General features: G+C 40.6%; 1 protein-coding gene across 5 annotated transcripts in view; it reads right to left on the reverse strand.

Annotated features, from left to right (window-relative positions):
• Nucleotides 1-320: 320 nt before the first annotated feature.
• Ptp10d (Protein tyrosine phosphatase 10D) overlaps nucleotides 321-24,720 on the reverse strand; it is a 40,844-nt gene continuing 16,444 nt past the window's right edge. Inside the window, exons 2-20 of one of the 5 annotated variants that reach the window (XM_076791731.1) lie at nucleotides 19,920-20,166; nucleotides 19,486-19,761; nucleotides 19,093-19,299; nucleotides 18,039-18,392; nucleotides 17,762-17,934; nucleotides 16,759-17,122; nucleotides 16,372-16,641; nucleotides 14,670-14,972; nucleotides 13,376-13,654; nucleotides 11,060-11,469; nucleotides 9,718-10,095; nucleotides 8,456-8,648; nucleotides 8,080-8,094; nucleotides 7,808-7,976; nucleotides 7,465-7,717; nucleotides 6,917-7,174; nucleotides 6,444-6,828; nucleotides 4,777-4,866; nucleotides 321-4,033 (exon numbers count right to left, since the gene is read on the reverse strand). In XM_076791731.1, the coding sequence (XP_076647846.1) occupies nucleotides 4,805-4,866; nucleotides 6,444-6,828; nucleotides 6,917-7,174; nucleotides 7,465-7,717; nucleotides 7,808-7,976; nucleotides 8,080-8,094; nucleotides 8,456-8,648; nucleotides 9,718-10,095; nucleotides 11,060-11,469; nucleotides 13,376-13,654; nucleotides 14,670-14,972; nucleotides 16,372-16,641; nucleotides 16,759-17,122; nucleotides 17,762-17,934; nucleotides 18,039-18,392; nucleotides 19,093-19,299; nucleotides 19,486-19,761; nucleotides 19,920-20,166 (4,596 nt within the window). In that variant the 3' untranslated portion in view covers nucleotides 321-4,033; nucleotides 4,777-4,804. The remainder of the gene's footprint in view (nucleotides 4,034-4,776; nucleotides 4,867-6,443; nucleotides 6,829-6,916; nucleotides 7,175-7,464; nucleotides 7,718-7,807; nucleotides 7,977-8,079; nucleotides 8,095-8,455; nucleotides 8,649-9,717; nucleotides 10,096-11,059; nucleotides 11,470-13,375; nucleotides 13,655-14,669; nucleotides 14,973-16,371; nucleotides 16,642-16,758; nucleotides 17,123-17,761; nucleotides 17,935-18,038; nucleotides 18,393-19,092; nucleotides 19,300-19,485; nucleotides 19,762-19,919; nucleotides 20,167-24,720) is intronic. The other 4 variants (XM_076791735.1, XM_076791732.1, XM_076791733.1 and 1 more) reach the window with 4 other exon arrangements.

The raw sequence follows: 24,720 nt of genomic DNA on the forward strand, positions 1-24,720 counted from the left end.
AGCTTATCCCTCTATAATACTCTATTGCGTTTGGCAGTCGATTGGCAATTCCCGTAGCAAGCATGTCGTCCACACGAATTACCGCGAAGCGTTATAAAAATATTTATCGTTAATAATATCAGACACATACGACCTCTTATCCGTTTACCTTTAATGCATAACGGTCCGCCACTATTTATCGAATCAAATCATTTCTAGTGCCGTGTCGAATTTAAAACCGAATAATTCTGTCGTTGCAAGTATAAGGTAACTGGGAATTTCACCTTCGTTCTTATCTCAGCGAAACATTTATTCGTGGAACGTATAAAAAGTACAACTAATCGTATCAAAAATATTTTTATTAACATTCTTAAACCAATGCAAAATCTTAGACATTAGATGAACTTTCAGATTCTTCAAGAAGAACTTTGTGTTCTAATTATATGAGACAAAAATCAGATGATATGTGTATACCTGAGTAAATCAGCGCAATCAACGGGTTACGTACCTTCGATAAAGTCAGAAAAAATTCGATTTTAGAAAACTCTCTATTCCGCTAGTACCAACTTTTAGAACACCTTCCCGAAGTACTATTTGCAAATTCGCAGACGCACAAGTAGATAGACAACACCGTGATATAACAATCACAATGATTCGTTTTTGCGTTTGAAAATATTAAAAATCATTTCAATAGGAGTTGACTCGTTTCAAAATCTACTCAACCAATTTGGATAAAATTTTGCAGTAATATTCGTGAGACTATTATATTTTCAGCGGATACTATTTAAATGTCATAAAATAAGATGCACATCGTTCAAAGATATGTAACCACATAACGTCAAATAAGTACGTCTTCGTCTGTCTTCACCTTCAAAAGGAACAAATGTCTCTTTCTTAATTTAAACAATAAAACTTTCCATTATTGTACAATCGAACAATTATTTACATATAAAATTCTCGAAAAGGTTGTTACGGTCTTATTCAAATTGAATGATTTCGGCGGACCAACTATGCAGGAGCATCGAACACAAGTCGATCGATAAAGACATTGAATCAGCTAGACGTTTTTTTTTGTCTCTAATACAAACACGATAGAGTTGTCGCGATACATGCGGAACATTGAAAAATCTGCGGATTCGTTACATGTATTTAAGCGATATACAAACATTCTTCGAAAAATACGGTTGTATGGTTGTTGAATTTTTCAATGCCTCGTATAGGGGGCTTTTTCTTTTGTTTCCTTCCAGGAAAACCCGATGGAAAGAATTCGTTTGACCCTGCTGAGATTGATCGGTTTCCCTGGTCGTTCTTAAACACTTGAAATTTCACTCCTCTTCGCGATTACAAAATTAAGTACTCGTCCTTGTATCGAGAAAACCTGACACTAAGTACCGGAAGTGACGATCGGATTCTCTGGCACGTTCGACTCTGGCGTCGCTTGTCGACGGTGTTCGTAAATCCATTGGTCAATCGTTACTGTGATAAACAAATTCTCTGCAGTGCGTATTTTTCATAAAATTTTCATCAACGGACACGCGAGATGATTTTAAAGAAATCTTTACACAGAAAAAAAAACAACTTTTCGGGTGTAGCGATATTTTATAAAAATGTAACATACCGAGCATTAACTATAAACAAGAGCTCGGTCGAACTATTTCAAAACCAGAGGTCTGAAAATGGTGGACCAGTTTTCCAAGCGTTGGGCATTTGTGGTCGATTGAAATTGTTAGTTAGTTATGACGTAAGGAACTTTGAATGCGGAGCGCCGTCGACGACTACGACAAGCGAACGATCCATACGAATCGATGGCCCTAACTACAGAGCTGGTCAACATGCCTATTAGCGGGCAAGGGCGCCCGCCGATGCCCAAGGGCACAGCTGCGGGCAAACCTACGAGCACATGACTCAGCGGAGTGGGGGTAGGCCGTAGCACAGCCGTAGCTGTGACAACGCGTGCGACAAATACATCGAGCCTTGCCCGCAGGGCCGCGGCTTCTGTGTACGCCCAGGGCAAGAGAATCGCTGCCCTAACAGCTTGGCAATCGTCATTTCGATCAGAATGTAGATAAATGAATACGTATAATACGGATCGTCGAATGATTCTCGTGAAAAGTGATATGGCTTCTACGAAGATGCGAGTTTCTTGTTCCCACTGTCATGATTACTCTCCTATCGTGAAAAGGGAGGGTTCGACGAAAGCCTTCCGTCTTTTCTTCCTTCTCTTTTTTCCTCATTCTAGGTAATGTTTTATCAAATGAAGTGTCTACTACAGCCCTTGGACGGATGGTTGCCACACGCGAGGACGACTTGATTCGCAACGATAACTATCGATTTATTCTTCGACGAATTGATTCGGTAATCGTACACTGTAGCGCGTCAACAGCTCTTCGAAAGAAGAATAAACCATGCGCGTGGCGAATACTGTAAAATTAAACTTTCGAAGCCGGTGCGTTCGAAAAGGAGAAAGAATACATAAACATTTGGTGAGATGATTAGACTGCAGATTTCGATGCAAAATAAAAATCGTTTGCATCGTTTGCAACGAACAGGATTCAACACATTTGTTTTGTTTCTTTAATGACGAGCTAGGGCTAATACATTGAAGCTTTTAATCTAACATCCATATTTAATACATCGAATCCTTTTAATCTAACTCCTGCTTTAAATTGCACCCATTTTTACCATAAATAAATGCATAAAACCTGCAGAATATTTGTGATATATGGGGAATGATATGACGTATACTATCTCCATGAAAATATAATACATTTCTAATCAAATTTATTGTATGCTTTTACGTGCGTACACATACACAGAGTTTCATTTCTCCGATGATTTATGCCATGATTTCGGTGATCCTACTCGTTCCATCAACAGCTCTCTCGCGAAAATCGTGAATTTGATAGTTATCGTTGCGTCATTTCGTCGAACACCGAACTCTCTCGATCGATACATACGTGGCAACCAACTGTTACATTCGTTAAGATATGCAACTTTGAGTTATCTATATCACGATGGACGCCTACACGCGAGCTTCAAAGGTGGAAACATTGAAAATCGGAGTGTTCCGGACTCGTTCGACGCGTTCGAAGCCGTCCAGTTCGCTCAAAATGGTCGACAGCGGTCGATTCGTATTTACAAAATGGTGGCGAACCAGTCCAGACGCACGTCCTCCTGTTCGTGCTTCTCGACTCCGTTCGAAAACATCGTCTGCGTCTTTTTTCGATATGTAAAGAACCGTAAAAAAAAATACGAAAATCATCGTTGGTGTCCGTCATGGTAAACAGTTCGTCGTTTTGATCGTGATCTCCTCTCTATTATGCGAAAACTTGATCATTGTTCTTTGCGTTTGTTCGATTTGTATCAACAATCGTACCCCTCACCTTCTCGGAAAATTTGTCCTAAACACATCCCGAGTCGATCAGTGAATTGAATCTAGCTATCGTAGAAAAGATAGTAATAACCATTTTTGCTACTCTCTCTCTCTCTCTCTCTCTCTCTCTCTCTCTCTCTCTCTCTCTCTCTCTCTCTCTCTCTCTCTCTCTCTTTCTCTCGCTCGCTCTCTGACTGCGACTTTTGCGGAAACTGAGAGGCTCGTTCGGGTGGTCGATTCCTCGGATTCGCGTGACATTCTCATGGCGAAGCTTCGGGAGAAATAAATAATTATTGTCAAGAACTGTATCATCCATTGAACACTGTTCCCGATGATCCATACGAGACGTTACACGAGTATTTCTCAGTGACTTCTGGTCCTCGTCTGTCGCTTAGGCGGCTACTCGTTCGCTCTAGCTTAGAACATCGCGAAATTAAAACTTGTATCGCTCGAACGCACCGTCGGTTTTAACAACATCTGGCCCTGTCGAAATCGAACACACTTTCACGGATGATTCTACATCGTCCAAGCTATTACCCATAATATCACTGTAATACTATTTCTTCGCTGTCTTTCGCCACCTCCGTCGAGGTACCTCTTAAAGGCCCTCGTCTTCGTTGATCCCCGAACACAACGAGAGACTTGAACATCACATGCCCGATTCTGCTATTCCTTCGTCATCTGGAAAAATATAGAACACGTCAGAGCTTCGGGCAGAAACCTGTGAAACACTGTCTTCTCCGGTCGCGTGCATTACTCTGGCCAATTTTTAGATCGTAAACCAGCTCTTCGCGTTCTAGACTGTATTTCTTGTTGCGTACTTGTTGCAAAATAAATAGCTCAGCTGGTTTTGAAACCAAAATTTGGCCATAAGTGTGGCACGCTTAACCGGAGGAGGGTGAAAATAAAATGAGAATTCATGCTCTCCGATCGAACGGATTGATCGAAACTTTAATGAAATATCACGCGAACAGGTCAATTATGTGATTAATAATCAGAAGCTGTGCATGGGCAATAAGCAGTCGATGTTAGTATTGTGATTACGCGATGTTAGTAAACACGGAGTTTCTTTGATTGTTACACGAGACGAGTAATCGCAATTAGCATAGTTTCAGACGTTTCTATTATTAAACTTGGCAGGTTCCATTGACAAACATTTTCACTGGACCATGTGTCATGATAGAGGAAGCAAAAAAAAAGCGAATACCTTTTCAAAAGAATATTGTTCTTCAAAAAATGTAACAATTTTAAGCAAATAAAACGGGGTATAAAAATTCATAAATTCAGCATAAAATTTTATATTTTTTTTTATTTCGATTAAAATAAATAACCGAATGTCACAGATTCCATGCTACTCTGCTCCGATGATCGTCGCGGATTACATGCTTCATGCGTTACAGAAAAAAAGCGAGGATCGAAATTACCATCGCCACAGGATTCACAGTTCGAAGGTCACCTTTCCTTCTCATCCTCAGCAGGACTCTTTGTGTTTTCGACCGAGCTTCGATTCTTGCCTGGATTCAAAGGGAAGTACAAGGTTGCAAAAAGGGAAGTGATTTCTATGTGTGGATGTGAGACAATTTAGCAGAAACACCTTTGCAATGGGGTACAAAACCAAGCGTAATCTTCGTTCGGTTTTGTGAGCCATTTTAGATTACCGTATCCATTCCCCTTAAAGTCTACCTATTCGACTACAGAGGTTCGCAAAACTATCGGTGTCACTAATCGTTAATCTAAATTACGAGGTCCTACTTTCTGCGATAAGATCAACTTCCACGTTTCTTTCACCAGTCTTACCTTTAGTTATGCCATCTCGGTAAATAACAATACATACAGGTATACCAATTTTGTTCGTGTACAGTATTCTCTCCCTATAGTCCTGCTTTTTGAACCTTATGGGTGTATGCAGTAAACTCCTAAATTGCCCTTGGAGGGCCATTAGTATATCGAGGTCTAAGGACCGTTACCCGATCATTACAAGAAAGAAAATTAAGGAAATCCTCATTGGAGTTTAAGCAGTTTTAATGGTGAAAGATGAGCTGTAAAAGCTGATGAAAAGAAGGTTTTAGAAATATGATACATCCTAGTATTCATTTAGGTATACATAGTGTAATACGTTCACCGTCCTCGCAATACCATTACCGTGAATATCGACGGTAATTATACCTCGGCAGTGATGAAGAAACGAGATAAGAAATAATTAGATGCAATCATCGAGAAGGAATACTGTAGTCGTTTGTTACAGGAAAAGCTAAAGTCATCGAAACAGTAACCATTGCCCAAGTGTTAACCACTACCATCACCACATACCTTGTGTTTCATAATTACGATAACCTCTACTAATATTTGTATTCGGTATTAGTTGAACACGAAGAATTTGTAAAATTTTAGAGGAACACTGCGCCGAATTATTCAAATTATAACACTTCCGAGTTGTTTATTATCTATCTCAATATTGTACCGCCCAATTCATGCACTACAGTTTCAATTTTCTGGACAACTTAATTAACACAGATAAAACACACTGCTTAAACTAATACAATAAAAATGTGATTAAGTTATTCATATATTTATTTAGAAAGTAAGACTCGACGAGTTTACCTTTTTGTTATACAAAGTGGGATTATAGCAAACACTATTAGAAATACAAAGAAGAAAATAAAAATGGAACGTGATAAAAAATTAAAAAGAGCAAAGTCGTCCTTAAAACTACACAAAAATGTGACTAGTACTTTCTTTCGCGTTGATATCTGCAATGGCTTCCAAGGAAATAGTTCGTAACCAGGGATCGAAAAAGTAATGTAACTCTTTGAAAAATTCTACAGACTCGCTGCTTGGCCGACCACCTCATAGTTTCTGGTCACATTCGTGGTTTCTTCGCCACTTGATAGTTTTCCGTTCGGCCCACGCGAGAACAACGTCGAACCGCATAGATGTCCTGATCCAAAATACAGCGACAGGCGACCCCGAGCCTTCGCCTTATATATCGGAAGGAAACTGTCTTTCGATCCCTGCTTGTCCAACAACCCTTGTCCTAACCCTTCGTCCAACCCACCCCGTTGAAAGAGAGATCGCAGGAGGCAGAACTGACCTTCGAATCCCTGATTGTCATGAATCTCCCGAGGAGGCCCAGTCATGTCTTGCCCCTCCAAAACCGCTAGAAGACATTGGTGTATACAGATGTACTGTTGCTCGGTTTGGACCATCCAAACTCGCTCCTTCCTCATTGCCCAGACAATCCCGAAAATGTCGACGTGCTTGGACACCAGGATTTGCTGGAGGATTCTGTCTAACGTGATGAAAGTACCGCTGCGACCGACACCGGCGCTACAGTGCACAACTATTGGCCTCTGATCGGACCGAACTTTTTCACGAAACGCTCGCACAAATCTGGCCAGCGTCTGAGGCGGGCTCGGAACACCGAAGTCGGGCCACGTTGTAAAATGAAAGTGTTGTATTACCCTATTCACGTCACCCTGCACAGAAACAGTTATAAAACACTCCTAATTAGTTTTTTTTTTTATTTATTTATTTATTTATTTATTTATTTAATACAGTACTCACTCTGCACAGCATGAACTCCGTGATACTCCAGTCTGGATAATGCGTCTCGTTCAATATCGTGACACAAATGTCTCCGTAATAAACCGGCAGGGTGTCCATAGGCCAATAGTGATCGCATTTTTCCCTACCCTTCTCGATGCACCTTGTCAACATCACAATCGCTCTGCTATTACTTTCCCAGACCATTCTCCAGAAATCGTCGCGGGTTGAGTGTAACGGACCTTGCGTAACGATGAATTCCCTCGGAGAATTATGGCCCTGTCACGAGAGGTAATAATTATTATCATAAAGACGATTCTATTAATAATGTACTGCAGTGAATTCTCGATATACGTCAACAACAATACGGTATATCCCCGCGGAAGAGGAGATAATTCCGCGACATTTATCATGCAGGTCTTGGCGACATATATAGAGAAATCACTGTATTTGCAGTGGAGGGTCGAGTTCATTGCATTCAATTATAAGAAACTTGAAAGTCGTTTGGAAGTAATGTTTGGATGGCCGTCACTTGGGGTAGCTGGAAAAAGATAAACAGTGAAACTTACGGGAACGTAATTGGCGTTGATATAATCTGAGCCCTCCTCGTCGTCCACAGGCTGGAGCTTAAATCTACTGTGATCGTAGGGCAAAATGTTTGTAAAACGATTCTTTGGTCTGTTGCACGGTAGATCCGCCGCTGTGCAAGGCTGGTCCCTTCCAACGTGTTTCAATTCTTCGAATTCCTCCGAGAAACGGAAATCGGAATCCGCGGACATCGTGCGATAATGCTCGGCGAAGTCCTCGATTTTTATCGGTCGACTGTACCGAAGAGAATATCGAATTTAATTATTCTTCTTTTTCTTTGAGCGCATTTCAACTATGCAAATAGTATCGAATGTATCGTCTTACCTAGTCTCGATAACGCTGTCTGGCAAAGAGAGGTTGTCGGTTGTTCTAGTTTCGGTCGTTTTGCGACCTTGACTTCTTCGTCTTCTCACTAACAACCCAATACCCAATAAAGCCAGCAGGAGTACTATTGGAACTATCACTCCAACTATGATGGGTGTGTTATCCTTATCTGTGCAAACAACCGCAGGAAAGTTTCAGTGTAATGTTTTCGATATTTTCAAAAATTCTCGGAAAGATAAAACGTTACTATTTTAGACAAGCGAGTGTCTTACCTGCCAGCAGCAATCCTTGAACAGACATGTACGCGAAATAACACGAATTTAACGAAGTTCTTATATTATTAAATTCAAATAAAAATCAGCAGTTTGCGGATTTGAATAAAATTTTTAATTTATCATATTGTAAGACGACACATTATATTAATATTATGTACTGCCATAATACGAAGGTATGTATAACGGTGAAACGTGGTAGAAAGTATTTTTCTTGGTAACCCGTCGAACGAGCCGTTTTCATTTGCATTTGAAAATTTACAAAAAAGATCGAAGATCGATAGGCGATTTAAAAAACAGACAGCTGTCAACTGTGACGGTACGAAAGATTCTCGAGGAAACTCTCCAGCAATCGACGTTACATGATTGTCCTCACCTGTTTGAATCGGGAAGCTGTAACTCGTATCGGTGAATTTATCAGGTGCGGTAAATGCACGAACTTTCACTCGATAAGTCGAGCCAGACTTGAGCGGTCCATTGCAATATCCAATTTTGTTATCGCAATTCTCGCTGCCGATCGTGAAGTCCTCGACGGAGCCATTTTTAAACGGGTAGTAAGGTTCCATCACCTGCACAAACAACATAATTGAACATATCGGTATTCCGTGCATGTTACCATTTTCCTGTGTGGCTCGACCATGTAAATGCGAATAATTGATATCGAATAACGTGAATATGTTTATTCTAGTAACAAGGAGCGTGAACCTGTTCTAACGTAAAAACCCTCTGTTACCTGTGTGAAGAACTTGCTAGCTTTTTCGACCACGTTCTGTAGGATATTCATGGTCCAATTTAATGATCATACTCCCGTAAAATAGGAACAGAAAATTTCAGGACAAACTCAAAATAATTCACAGTTCGCTATCACCGACGTTGTAACCACTTGAAAATCATTAGCCCCGATATTATCAGACGTTATTAAGTTACCGCTTGTTATTGTTCGTTACGCTATTAACACTACAGCTTATAATATACAGCTTCTAATGATAATTCAGTTTCTACGCGCCCAATGAACGCTCCTTCTACCGACTTGTATCACACGCGGTCTACAACCGACTATTGCGTCCAATAGCACACGTAACACAATCATTGCCTATACGTGGTCTCGAATGCATGTGTTCCTGCGCTGTTTGCGTTCTACGCCCGTGATCTTGCAAGTTAACGAGTCACTCGGCGTAATCGTTGCATTAATTATTTCACATTTCTATTGCGATATTCGCTGATGACTCACAGCGCGTGATCGCTTCGTTTCGATCCGCGAAATTGAAACGCTCGATGACACTACAGTGGAACTCCGTTTATACGAATTATACTTCAGCAATGCCCGGTTTTAACCGAATTTGAATGAGCCAAAAATCATAGTCGGTATAATGGGACTCCTATTATACGAACCACCCGAGTATGTGAACCAAGTTGTCTAATAAAATGTTCGAAATACAGTGATTTCTCTATACATGTTCCCGTGAGAGGCCGCGGAGCTCGAGAGCGAGAGGCCTCGGTCGCTCAGAAGCGTAAACATAACACGGCTCGGGTATGTCTCCTGGACGATACACGACGCTGGCAAGACCCGTGTTCTTGACATATATCGAGAAGTCGCTGTACCAGAGAGAATACCAGAAATTCTATAGAATATCTGACCTGATACGGAGGCCAAATACTGTAGGCCTGGACGTCCCGCCAGCTAGGCATTTCCAGGCCGGACGCGTTTTTGCTGTCATCCTCAGCCACGATGATCGTGTAAGAAGTGACCGCACCGTTCTGCTCGCTGAAGTAGTTCTTCCTGAAGCGTATTTGGATGGTCATGCTGCTCCTGCAGACCTCTGTTGGCACCACCTGGGTCGAAGGCTTCGGTGGCGCCAGAATCGGCATCTTCTGCTTCCAAATTGCTTCAGGCCCGAAGCCGATCTTCGTCTGAGCTTGGATCCGGAAGATGTACGTTTTCCCTGGTATAAGAGACTTGATGATGCCACGGTACTCGTTTGGCCTGAAGTCCTGCATCTGAGTGTGCGCCGAGCCCTAACGAAAACGCGTCATCAAACTGTTAATCACACGGACGAATTTAACATTCGAGCCTCGGTCATAAAGTTAGATTCACCCGTTAAAAATGATGAAGTATCAGGTCGTAACGTAAATAACGATCGGTTATGTTCGGTTGTAAAGTACAGAATTCTACATATTCGATGAATTGTATAATTTCTGACTGGAAGCGGCTTCTTTTCAACCACAATTATGTACATTTACAACGAGTCGTGACTAGACTGGGGATCTTTATGTAAAATAGAAACATTTCAAGATGAATATTATTAAACTGCGGATCTTTATGCATATTCTCTCTTCTATGTGTTTATGTGTTGCATCGACTAGAGGGTTCCATGTGGTACACGTGAAATAATAATGCAATTCATTTTTGCGCGTGCCATAGAAAACGAGTCGCTGCAAGGACCTGCAATTTATACGCAACTTCCGGCGGACACGCTATGTCTTATGATGAGGGATATAACTTTCGCCCGACCCAACGAATTTTTGGCCTACTTCTAACGCTTGTATCACCAAATATCTGCGTAATCTCGTCAGCCGATGATCAGCGCGCGCTAGATTGAACCTTCCTCTTTCGAACAAGGACGAAAAGTTGAGACACGTGAAACCATTTTTCGCCTATTTTTGTCGGTAACCTGGTCACTCCACCTTATCGCGAATCTACGGAGTCTTGTCCGTTAAGATTGCTAACGCATGGAAAGAGACTGCAAAGTCGAAGGAATTGATACACCTACGTGGTAACTCTACAGGTTGGAAAGTTGACCTGGCTGATCCACCCTATAGAGGTAACACCAGTTTAGAGGTATTAAAGATTATTTCCATGGGGTCTCATCGAGATATCTTGAATGCCGAAAATCTTCTAAGCAAGGGAAGCTAACTTTTTGACTGATCCTAGTGATTTGGCAAGCTAGCCAGCAACTGCGACAGGAACGTCAAGACTTACATCCAGTCCGTAGGTTATAGTGTATTTCCTGATGATGCCATTTTGTTCCTGACTAGGGAGAGACCACTCGAAGCTGATGTCGCTTGGCTGGATGTCCGTGGGATGAAACTTCTCCACCTTGCCAGGAAAAGATTCGCTAGTAGTGAAGCTGGCACTCAGCGGATTCGAAATTCTGAGGTTAGAGGACGCCGTGCCCGAACGAACTATCAGCGTGAAAGTATAGTTTCTATGGGGTTTTAGGTCGGAGATGGTGATTTGGTTCACCGAAGTAATGTTCTGAATATAGTTTCCTTCCGTGTTGATGTACTGGACCTCGAATCCGTCGTATTGGCCACGAGGAATGTCCCAGGTTAACGTGATCCTGGTGTCATTGATGTTTATTGCTTGGATCGATGTGATTGGTTCGGGATCTGAAACCGTGTTCCAGATTTAGCATCAACGCTGGTCTCGTGGAAATTAGCTTAGCTCTGAATCGAATCGATCTACAAATATCAAATTTTCAGTTCTTCACAATAGTATTCTCTGGAGCTTATTTGTTTATTTGTTAATTACATCGCCATACGTAATATTGGACACTACAAGCCGCAGCCATCAATTTAAGAAATACCACGTACTTAAGTGGGATTTCACGAGTACACGTACTGTCTGAATGTACGCTTAAGGATCGACAAAAGCTAGGATTGCGTGGTGAGTGTTTAAAAACATGTACGTTGTGTTTTTTCGTTTTCTTTTTTCCTTTTTCTTTTTTTTTTTTTTTTTTTTTTTTTGATTTTTTGACAAAACACACTGAATTTTACGTAGAAGAAAATGTTACGTGAGTCACGCAATTCGTGCTGGTTCCATGCAGTATTCTTTCAAGAGCCAGAACAGTTTCTAATCAGATAACTCTGATTTTTTATACCAGATCTAGTCACGCGGACACGACCCAAGAAGAACAATAAATCAGACACGCCAAGACCGAACGAGATACAGTATTTCCTGCGAACAAATCGGACGATTACAGATGCTTTCGAGGTGTGGCAAAACCGTTTATCAACTACTACTTTAACGTCGTAATTTTTTGTTCTTCGATATAGTCATCGAACAACTTTCAAACACGTTATTAAACAATAGTATTCTTGATTCTTATATTTTTGAAATATTTTCTGTAACTCGAAGAAAGTACAAAACTGACAAATTGGTGGAATTTCGAATGGAAATGTATGATATCAAGCCTTCTAAGAGAGTACTGCATAAAACATAAATCCCAAAATTTCAATCACGTGAAATTAATGTAATACTTCTTCGTGGTGGTGCCTCGTGTATTATATATATTTACAAAATAATAAAGTATCTACAGTTCATGCATCGGAGTTCAAAAATTTCGCTTTATAATCAATATTTTTCTGTACTCTGTAATTATTTTTTATAAAATTTAAAATTTAGAATTCCAGTTATTTTGTGCTTTATCAAAAATAGATACTGAAATATTTATTAACCCTCGCGGACTCCTGCGAGTTCTAGGCCTATGCCGGAATCATTTCAGACCCACGCCGATATTTCACTAGGGTTCTCTTTCGATACAAGGCGATGGCTCGGGACCGACTTTCGTCGAATTACGGATGAAGAAGAAGCAGAAGAAGAAGAAGAAGAAGAAGAAGAGGGGATTAGGATTTTTTTATTTCGAAATAAAGAGCGTCGTCTTATATCGGAATAAAATTATACGTATTGACATGTTCGAGATTATCCCCACCGTAACGGGTCACGAATGACCCGGCATAGCATATAGGGAGGGTTAATTAATCTTACATGTAATATTTCATACTTCTAGGAATCCAGAGTAATCATTGTAGAAAATTCTAAACAAATGCAAGGCAATTTATCCGACACTGTATAGGATTAGTCACTTAATTCTGCCACCTAAACTTACTTATGAACTGCTTGTTCTATACAAAAATGCTACAAACAAAAATAGTTTGATATTGAGTGGGGCACACAATATGATAATTAGTTGTTTTTTTTTTTTTTTTGTTACGTTTCGGATTGCTTACATTAATAATTAATCAAAGATAGTTTTCAATAGTTTTTTATCCAATATTCTTTCGAATGGCAAGGTCAAATATTACTAAAATTAAAATTACTAAGAAGAACAAAACATCAAGAAACTCGTAATCACGTTGTATGTCCCGCTCGATATCGAACGACTTTTGAATGAAAGATTTGTTCGTAGAGCAAGCAGTTTACGAGTAAAATTTAGGTGGTATAGCGAAGTGACTCGTTTTGTATATGCAATCAAGTTGATCTCCAACGCGTTGATCTCTGACGCGAAATACTCACAAAGTCTGTCCTGCCTAAGCAGAGGTCTGCTCTCGACGTTATCGCTGACAGTCCAAACCGTCACGTTGTAGAGTTTACCAGGTGTTAGGCCGCTGAAGGTCACCTTAGTGTCGGTGTCGTCGACCAGTCGCTCTGTCGTCGTGTTGTTCTCGTCGCTAATCCGGAATCGATAGAGATCGAAAATCGAGGACTGGATAGGTGTCGGTGTGTACCTCAAGGTCAAGGAGTCCGGTTGATCTTGATCGACCACCACAACGACTTCCGATTGGATTAGTGGCACTGGATTTCAGAGACCTCGTTTGTTCTCATCTTTTCCTTAGGTAAACCTTTACCGCGTTTCCCCCTAACTATGCCAACGTTACGGAGCCACCCCGAAAGACACCAACAAAGTTCTCAAACGTAGTTAGCGGATTTCGAACCAAACAGTTCATATGGACCTACCATAACTTATAAAGAATTACGATTCTACAATTGTCGCGATATCTTCGTTCGCGTCGTCTTTTCACTTTTCTTTTCGACTTTCGTTCAACGCGTAAACTCACAACGCAGCCTAATTTTGAGGTCAATTAATTATGAAGAGGTTCTGTTCGATGAAACATTGTGAATGTTGTCCTCGAGATATTGCAGTTATGAATTATGCTCTCGGAACAAATGACGACAATGAATGCATTGAATGATCTACGTAACAACATCATTCTTTTGTTATTCTAGACTTTTATTTCTTTAAAAATGTATAAGTATAATAAACATCGGCAACGCCGCCGGTCTTGAAATAGAGCGCTTCTCGTACGTTTTATATCAGCTTAGTCGATAATGAATGAAAATAAGAATAGAAGCAGAGTACATGTGCATCACAATCGTCGTTCAGAATCAGCCGCCAAGACTATAAAATCTTGTTGTCCTTTACAAATGAAAAAACTTGATGGGACAATTACCGCTAACAGGAAATATAGCGGAACAGTTTCAGTCGATTATGATAGGCCATATAATCCTTTTGATTCGTTATAACTGGCCAAACAAGTTAAAGAAGTTTGTCGATGCTGTTTTTATCGACCGTATATCGAATATATTTATACAAACCGAAGAAACAACTACAGTTTCACGAGCCAAGATTGCATTAGTCTGTGTATAAAGATTGAATAATGACACACTGAACACACTATTAGTAACGAAAAACAATGATGACTCAAACTCTCAGCGTGTGTTAGCACTCATGGTCAGGCGTACGGTTAAACGTAGCGGTTATACATACATTATATACGAACTTTTCGAGAAGATTTATGATCGAACGTACTTGTCCTGGTGGTTAAATTGGTGATGTCACTGACTAGGCCGTAGGACACCGTGTAGATCGTGAAAGAATATTGAACGCCCGGCTTCAGGTCGCCCACGAGGACTCTTTGCACCGCGTTCTCGTCGAAAAGTACGCTCGACACGTCGTTGCTCTCCGTCACGTTTTTCGACCTTACGTCCTCGAGATTTTTAAAAGACCACCATCTTATCACGTACGTTTCGATCCTGCCTTCCGGTCTTGGCCATTCGAGCGTCACGTTGGTCGAGTCGATGATCGGCGTGATGTTCACCACAGGATTCGGACCTGAAATAAATCGCAAACATTCAGAAATCTTGAGCGCACAGAACCTGACAGAGCTTTTCAACAATGCAAGACAAAAGGATCATCCTGACTATCAAAAATATCGTAGTACCCAAATCGTAGTACCCCAAAGATAATTCTAAGAATAAACATGGCTTCTCACGTTGAACATTTCAAATTTCAGCATTCATATTTACAGCTTGCAGGTGCTGGTAACATTCAACTAAGTGCAGTTTCGTCGTAACAAGGATGACAAGAAGAAATGGGGCTCGTAGCTTTCAATTGTAACCGAACTGTGTCCCTAAGAGGTGCACATGTGTAAGAAGGTAGGGCTCCTTTTGCTATTCAATATTTATAAATCTAATAAACACTTATGAATAGACTGCGGATCTTTATGGAAAATAAAAATTTCGTACATTAATTGCAAGAGGAGCTAAATGGAAATATCTCTCACTAATAATCACTTATATATGTCGAATAATAATAATATTGTTAGATTCTTTTCATCACTCCTACTACCCAATAAATAATTTGCAGATTGAGACCAAACCTTGGCTTCTTTATAAAGGGCAGGTCGATCACACTGAGCGTGAATATCGAGCAAAATCGGAGGAAATCTTGCTGTAGGAGGAAAAAAAATGTAATTTTAAGATCTGTAAATATTTCAGTATTAAAAAATAAATAAAACTTAAAATGATTTAATTTCGAATTCCGTTTTCACTCCTACAGAAAGATTTCCACCAATTTTGCCCGATATTTACTCTATAAGGAGACCAAGGTTTGGTCTCAATTTGCTCTCCATTTGGCATGGCATTTCGCATGCATGCTTTTGACACCAAAATGACCAGCTTTTTCTCGCAAAGTACGATTACAAACATTGATCAAGATTTGCTCGAAGCAAGTTTGGCTAACTGGGTATTTTAAAATTCGTAAAATCCACATTCTACTTATAAAATCAAATTAACAATGAGAAAGGAGTGCGTTTTGCTGTCTTCTTGGTTTGTAAATGACTCTCGCTAATACTTTTGTGATCACGACGTACTCGTTATTTTTTCAATGGAAAATGGAGAACGTTTTCTAAACGAGCGCATTGCTTTCGTGTACAGTGACGCACTAAACAGTCTAATTCCAGTGAATGTGCAACTCTTCAAAATAAAGAATGCCGAGTGTACAAATACTTTTCGAACCGCAGTAGCTCTTCGTTTTACAAATAGAAATATAAGAACGACGAATGAATAATCATGAATTTGGTATAGCAATCACTGGCGATGTAAATTTACGTGAAGAAGGTGTACATGATTCGTTTTCTTGACGGTCGGACACGCGTTTTCAGCCAGAATTTTCTGTAATGATAGAGTTTCTGGTGTAAACGTTTGATTGAACGATTGCTTCGTTTACTTACGAACTGTGTGATTCAATTGAAGCGGATATAGGCTCTCGACTCCGTGACTGACGGTGTTGACTTGAATCGTGTATTTTTCGCCGGGTGTCATGTCCGCCACTTCCGCTTCCGTGTCTCCGACACTGGGCAACTTGACCCATCGCGGATCGTCTTCTGTTCGATATCTAATCGAGAATTCGGTGTACAATGAGTTCGTCGGTGCTTCCCATTTCACGACGACGGTGTTGCTCGTTATCCTCTCGAAACTCAAGTTTTTTGGCGGCTTGGGCACTAAAATCGAACAGTTGGGTCAATTGTTATTGGTAACAATGGTTTCTTCCGGATCGGTTTCTTCCATTTCCAAAGTGACTAATTTAAAGATTTCTCTTCATTGTGTGGACTACTTACAAACCGCTTGAAAATAATCGTGCGGTTCACTCCTCAGGGAATGACTAATGGCGAAGACTTTAACTTCGTAAGCCGCGCCCGGATAAAGATCTTCCAAAACAATGTGGGATTCCGTGGTTAACGTGGTCGCACTTTCCCCGGTGTCGTTCCTGTTATGCGTCACCTCGAACTTCTCTTGTCTCGAATTGACATCGCTTTTCCACGAAATGTTCAGTCCCTTCTCGATCGGTTTCAGGTCTTCGATGATCGGACTCGACGGCCGAGTAACTTGATATAAAACGGTCTCGTTCGACTCGACTTTGTTGCTAATTGCTTGCACGATTATCGAGTAATTCCGGCCAGGCAACAGAGCTTCCAATGTAACCTGAAAAGGTGTCATGACAATTAGAAATCTTCGTCGTCGTACATTTTATAAATGCTTTATAGCAGTCCCGTTCAGGAAGCCTTGCGGCGCGGCGGGCATAGCCGAGGGCAATGTGACGTCAGCGCGAGAAACATTGGCATAGGTTGAACCATCGAAAGGTGATTCGTTGCCCGCCGAATGAAAATACTATATTATGGTGGTTTACGTTTTCTTTTTTTCCAGAACCAAAAACAAAACAACATCACATTGCAATCGGATTAATTAACAGAAAGGCAGCTTCGTTTCAGTTTGGTAGGAGATAACCCCGAACGAGAAAATGACGAACGAGTAAAATGAGAAAAAAAAGAACATAAGCGTGCTACGAGCCAATGAAACGATTGCAGAATCGTGTTCACGACTCTCTCTCTCTCTCTCTCTCTCTCTCTCTCTCTCTCTCTCTCTCTCTCTCTCTCTCTCTCTCTCTCTAATCGCATTTCTGGTTCAAAGCGAAGCAATTACAGCAGACTCGCGACGCGATGATTGCGGCTGCGATGACACATGTTAAATTAATAACAGAAAGCCAGTGGTCGGCGAGAGCTCGATTCGAAAAGAGTTTGTGGATTTATTGTTACGTGGCAAAGCGAATGTTGAGCTAGTTACTTTTGTTTTATCTGTCGTTAGGGTATTACTGTCGCCGCCTATCGCCGTCTCCACCTCGTGATACTGCAGCTTGTAATGATCCTGCGTACTGGAATTGTCCGGAAGCCAGGAGACCTCTACCATTCCAGTTTTTTCGTCGGTCACGGCGCGCAAGTCCCGTACTGGCAATGGTTCTGATAACGTCAACAAACGAGATCATAATGAAATTTGTATATTAATTCACTAGCATATGCGTCGATGATTAGACCACAATATCTCTGAATATATGTAGACTCACTTAAAGTTACGTCTCCGCTGGCTGGCCAGCTAGTAACCTTGCCCGACACCGTTTTCACAACGACCTGGTACGTTTTCCCCGGTTCCAGATCCTTGAACTCCCATTTACTGTCGTCGTCCCGATTTCTAGTGACCGGCGCGAGTCTCCGGTTGCCCCCTAACGATATTTGATACTTATCGAATTCGGAGATCGCGTCGGAAGGATTCCAAAAGACGCGGAAAGAAGTGGACGTTATTGAAGATTTATCGAAGGTAACGTTCCATGGACGCGATGGCACCGTTCGATACTGGGCTGTCGTGGGGGCTGAATTCTCGTCCTCCGATACCGTCTGCACGGAAATATTGTAAGCTCTACCTGTAATAGTCACCAGTCAAAATTTTTAGATCAGTGCAGGACAATCGATCCTTGCAACAATTGTTAATTACAGCAACCAAAAATAACAGTTATTCTAAAATTGTCTAGGATAAAAATCATTAATAAAAAGTTGAATGTTATTGAGAAGTTATTTAAGATAATCCGCACAAAATATAAAGAAGAAAATTCGAATTTTAGTCGATGAAACACTTGTTATTCCATGACTTTTATTCTTTTTGGTTATAACTAGACTGCGGATCTTTATGTCTGCATCGATTACAAGAAACAGAAACTAAGTAGAATGTTATTTATTCGCTTGCTAATTTTAATAGATGAGAAGTATGATGAGTATGTGGACATTTGAAATTTTTTTAATTTTCTTACAATTTCAAATTTTATCTACTCAATTTTGTTATAAATGCATAAAGATCCGCAGTCTAGTTATGACCGTTATGGTCTCTGGTTAATAATAAGAAAATTAAAGATAATAGAAATCCGGAAAATTCGAAATACTAAAGAATTCGAGTGGAGTGTCCTGTAACGAACGAGCTTATAACGATATACGATACCTGTGTATATTCAATAAATTATTTTGATTTTACCCAATTGTTGTAGTCGTGGAGTCAGTGGTGAGCGTGTGTTAAATTGCGTTCTTGTTAATTTGTTTCGGTTAAAAGTTGAAATTATTGAAGCGTCTTACCAGGCAGGAGTCCTTTGAAAGCGGCCTGCGCTGGCCCAGGGGGTTCCCCTTCCTTTTCCACATAAAGGACAGATTCTACGGCATCGGCAGGATCTATGCTAACTTTGTAGTGAGTGTAAATCCCAGCAGGATAGGGCGGTTGCCAAAGGACCAATAAGGTCGTTTCATTTCTGAACCACACAATGAACTTCCCAGGCGTGTTAGGTTCTGGTAAAGATAAGAACCATGCGTCAGACGTGTATACACCAATTTTTATAGTATCCTATTATTTTATAATTTCAGCATGCCAAAAGGAAGACGATACAACATTCTCGCATTCTTCTAATGCCTTTACGGTATTGTTTTTCACTAATTTTTGTAATACGAAAAAAAAAAAATAAATTCTGTACTCACTTGTGGTGAAATTTCTACTAGTGTACGCCACGCTCTCTTTAGTGTCTAACACTGTGAATAGCTGAAGAGAGTACGTTGCCCCAGGAATCAGATCTCGAAGCACATAGGGAACTGCATCCGGAGGGATCACGCTTGTTTTTGGATTTCCGGTGTCGCTGAAACTTTGCACCCTCAACCGGAAGCCGGAATAATTGCCCTGAGCTGGTGGTGACCAATAAACCACCGCAGTCTTGCCATTTGGAACGGAAACAGTCAAATTCGACGGTGGATCCGGCGCTGGAAAATCAATGAATAATTCATGAAAACATTAACAATCCTTTCTAGCTTCCCTCTGACTTAAAATGCAGATTTAATGAACGAGTTGTAAATATGCTATGCCATGGCTATAATAATTTGATCACCCTTAGTATGCCTACACTCTACGCTTTATCTACCTGTCGTGATGGAGGCCGTCCATGTTCGCCAGTCGCGGAGGGTATTATTACTGTAATACAACCAAAATTCGTATCTTGTCCCAGGAAGACCATCCTTGAACTTGATATCAACGCCTATGTCGGCGGCGGCTATGGTGGTGTTCGGTGGTGGATAACCGACAGCAGGGCTGTAATCTAAACGATACCAAGAGTCTTCTTGGCTCAAGTTCCCTGGTATCTCAATTGCGAGATCGGCCGAATACGTTATCTGAAACAAAAGTAGAAATAACTCTGTTAAAACTCTTACTTACATTTCTCAATTTAGTGAAAAATAGTAATCGATGCATTTTACAACTTTTTAATTTCGGCTTGTTACGAAAGTTTAAAACATATGCCTTGTCGATTGTATATTAGTTACGCGTATGCTGAAAATTTCACCGAAATTGATTAATCGGTTTAATTATTCAGATTTTAGCGATTTCGATCACGAGACATGTCGAAAGAAATGAATTTAGTTAATTCCGAAATGTTCATAGGTACAGTTTGACAAACTCAACAGTGGCGAATGAAAAACCTGGAATCCATAAGTAAGTTCCAACTTGGAAAACCTCGTTTCGATTGAAGATCAAGCGATGTTGTGGTAACTATACCCTTCTCACAGATCGTTCCTCTCAATAAAGGTCAAACGGAGGAATGCAATTTTTCTATCTTATTTGAATATCGTCTCACGACAATATCATGGCCGATGATATTTATAGCGATAAATACTGATGAAGTACCGTTGCTGGTATGTATGTGCACGGTATGCCGGAAGCGGTGAGACGGACGTGGGAAAGAGGCGCGCCGCAAATCTATAATGCCGTTATCCAGCAGTAACAGAACAGCTTGCTTCGAACATATTAAAAACAAACTGAATTTTACCGTTCGTCACCCACGTCTGAATCGCAGAGTCAGTCGGGGAGTGACAGCACACGCTTTTCCTAAAAATATCCGTACAGTGTCGGTTCCACGTGAAATCGAACATTTTATCGAAGTAATATTTCGGATTTTCATGGAACTCGGTTATGTTGAAGTTTTCAACGATACGTGAAAGTATCTGAAAGGATATTTCAAAATTTAAACGAGTGGAATTATTGTGAATTAATTGTTTCATTGTGAGAAAAATGAATGGGAGAAATTTAAAAGAATTATAAAATACCTGTATGAAATTTTCAATTTTTTTGAAGGCAAAAGAAGATTGCCAAATTGCGTTTTTTCTGATGCTAATTTCGTTTCGTCTTCCTGGAAGATTGTCGTAACTCGATCCAACGGAGAAACGTACTCCTTCGATTTCGCCAAATTGTCGAATTTGTTTGTTCGTCGCGAAATATAAGAGCGTTAACACCCCCTGTTTCGAACCGAAGAGAATCTGTCGCGTGGATGCGCAGTCATGCCGCAACCAATGTACCAGACGCAAATTAATTCGAATTAGTTGAACGGTGTCGGAGATAATGGACGTGATCAAGTTACGAAGTCCGCCCCGCGCTCGATGGCGAGCACTTATCCCATTTTCACGGTGCCTTGTCGTTTAGTCTGCCTTGTCGGTGTATGAATGCTCTAATTCCAATTTCGTGGCTCGTTGAATCCCTTCTGATTGCGCCGAGCGTCAGCCATCTCGCCCTCCGTCGCCGTCTCAACGCGACAACTTCCCCAAGTTTTTCCATTTCGAAAGATTTCCTGTGACCCCCTCAGCTCTGCCCGTGCTCTGCTCTTCCTACATCCGCATCCGGTCGCGACGCTGAGCTGCATATCGATCCCTCTTCCCTTGGTCGTCACCCTTCCGCGGAGTCGGAGCTCGCACGCTCCCTTTTCCCCGCCGTGTATAGACCGATTCACAAAGAGTGGTCGCGAGCAAACCAACACTTCGATCGAACCGGTTCACGCCTCGTTTTCGAGAAAATCCACTTTAAAGATCCGAAGGGTTTCGCGCGCTTTACGCTTTATAAGCAGAAAGTAGAATTGGTTGCTCATGGCCAGACGACTGGCACGCGCATTTTCAAACTCGATTTTTCTGGACAAACGGGGGCCGTCGAACACGAAACCGTCGATTCCCTTTTTTCGACTCATTTTTACTCGTAGAATCATCCCCTGTGCGGTTCTATACAACCGTCCGGTCACACCCTGTACACCGAACAGTATTCGATGCTGTGAAATATTACGTCCCCCAAATGACAGAATAATTCGTATAATCTTAGTTGCTTATAGTTAGCAAAGAGAAAACGTTGCGCAAGTTAATTTTCTTCAATTAACGACATGGTAAAAAGAAACGCTTCTCAAGGTTTTGTTTTCAAAATTTCAAGATAATTACGTTGCTTCGTATGGAATCGTTGAATATATTGCTTGCCTACAACCTCGTAGATTTGCATATTTATAGGAGTTGGTGATATTCGTTCGCGTGTTTCGAAATAACAGTAAGTAAGTGGCCAAAGAAAGTGACAGTTCGTTTAGACATATATTACTTTGATTTAATGACACATTGACAGTCACGGTAGCTGTTCGCCCCACTCTGAACACCGAAATGCCATTAACATGGTGGTGGCGGGGGCGGGGGGCAGTGAACATCTGTTAGAATCGACGGTACACGTCAGGTGTCGGCTTTTAGAAAACAAGGGTATAATTCTGGTGACCATTCATAGACGTCAGAGAGAGCGTGATCATTTTGACGCTCAAATAACCTTGAGAGAGAAACACACATAATCTTCGTTTAGGCACCGTATCGTACACTTGCGATGAAACAAAAAATTCCGAGTTATCAGAATTTTTGCAGAAACAACTACACGAACAATTACGAAATTTGTCTTCGCAATTTGGTGGGCAAAAAATAGCTGTGCTACTCCTGCTATTCTATAATATTAATAGTATTCTTATAAATACTTCCTACGAGTTTTTTCCTAACTACTATCGTGAGCATATGTTTTACAGCCCTTCGTAAACTGTGCGGCAGAATTCGTCGGTGTAATTGATTAAATTCCACGGATTAATGTGCGTTACAACCGCGTGCTATAAATACCAGAAAGGTTTATGCCTCTCCGCCATTGATTGCGGCCTCGTCTGGTCGCGTGACACTGTATTGTGATCCAGATACACAATGTCGCAGCATAGAAATGCTACATTTCCACTTTATGTAACGCTTGTTCTCCGACGGTTGTCTCAACGTTTACAATTCCAGTAAATGACCCGAGCAACGCTTCAACATTGAAAAGTGTAGTTTGTCAATTTTCTCAATATTTCGTTCAAGCAGACAAAAAGATCGTACATCGATTCTCAAGAAGTCGCTGTAAAGAGGAGGCTTCGATCTCTCGAAATCTATGGTAGTTTCGTTCGCGAGAAAAATTTTTGAAAGCTTTCAAATTTCCAGCAAATTTTTAGAAAAAATGGATCTCCACCAGTGCTGGGCGAAATATGATAGTATTTGAAACAGACAATAGTAAATAGTTTATTTTATTTGTAAAGCATACCTATAATCGTGCAAATAAATTATTTTATTTATAAGAAAAAGTTTTTGTAATATCTTAAAGAAATATCTTAAAGAAAATGGTCGCTGCTTTGCGAAGGTAGAGCTTTCAAACGAGTCCAAGCTTTTTCTTGCACTATTTGTTTTTACTAAATTATTGCAATCGAAATATCTATAATTTTCCGAGAATCCGCTGCAGGTGTATTGTGATCGTAAAAACAATCAAAAGAAATATGCTATCCATTATTGCCTTCAACGCAATCTTCGTTATTAGATTATTCCAGAGTTGCGTCCTTCGAGGTATACATATGCAAATGAAAGGAGTTTTGAACTCAATGTCAGTCGTTGCATTAGAAAGACTAGGCGACATTAGGCGACGGCTTACGGCTAGGTTGCGGATCTTTATGCAAAGTCAAAACTTTCTAACTTGTCTATCGAATAAAGAGAATTGTCTAGAACAGAATTTAAACGAAAATCTACTCCTCGTAATTTTAACAAGCAGAAAATAATGTAATAACACAAATTCGTCTAATGTCTTCACAATTTTAGAGTTCTCCTATCCATTTTGATCATAATCAAGAGTGGCCTCTTGTTGCTGCGTGTTCCTAAACGTCTTCAACAAACAGTAATTTACAGAAACATTTTAATCAGACTAAAGTAGTGTAATTTGAGGAACATTTGAAATTTGCTTCGACTTCAAGGTAACAATTGCTGGTGGCAACGAGCTGTTCGCACGCAAGTCAGTTTGTTCCAAGCTGTTAAGGATAACCGCATTAATTCCTAGAACTGATCAAACAGAAAAGGGCAAAATGGAGTCGCGGATTCGATCAAGTTCGTGTCGTCAAAAATTCAGAGACGTTTACAGTTGAAGCACGATTGACCTGAACCATTGAAGCATAATCGCAACATAACCAAGCAATACTTGAAGCACAAATAGATTCCGGATTTTCCAAATTTTTTACAAAAATGGGTAGACGCAATTTCAAACGGTGAAAAGATTCAAAGTATTAAGAGTATGAATATATTAGTACATTGAAATTTTGCAGAAAGATCCGCAGTCTATTGATCGTGTTTTACTCGAAATGGGAAAAAAAGAAACTGATTGACGCAGCTTATCTTCTCGGAGCGAACGTGAAACACACATGGAAATTGATCGTTCCAGTTTGAAATTTTCCTGTATCGGCCGTTTGACTGTGCCACATTCCGCTCGTATCGGTCATGTGAAAATGCGGAACGTCGCTGCTGTTTCAAAAAGAAGGATAGAGACACGCTGTTACATAGCCGTTCGAATGCGATTATTGCACGTAGTGGCATGCTCGTTCGAGGTGT

The sequence above is a fragment of the Halictus rubicundus genome, chromosome 8 (genome assembly GCF_050948215.1).
Source record: "Halictus rubicundus isolate RS-2024b chromosome 8, iyHalRubi1_principal, whole genome shotgun sequence".
In the NCBI taxonomy this organism is placed as follows: domain Eukaryota; kingdom Metazoa; phylum Arthropoda; class Insecta; order Hymenoptera; family Halictidae; genus Halictus; species Halictus rubicundus.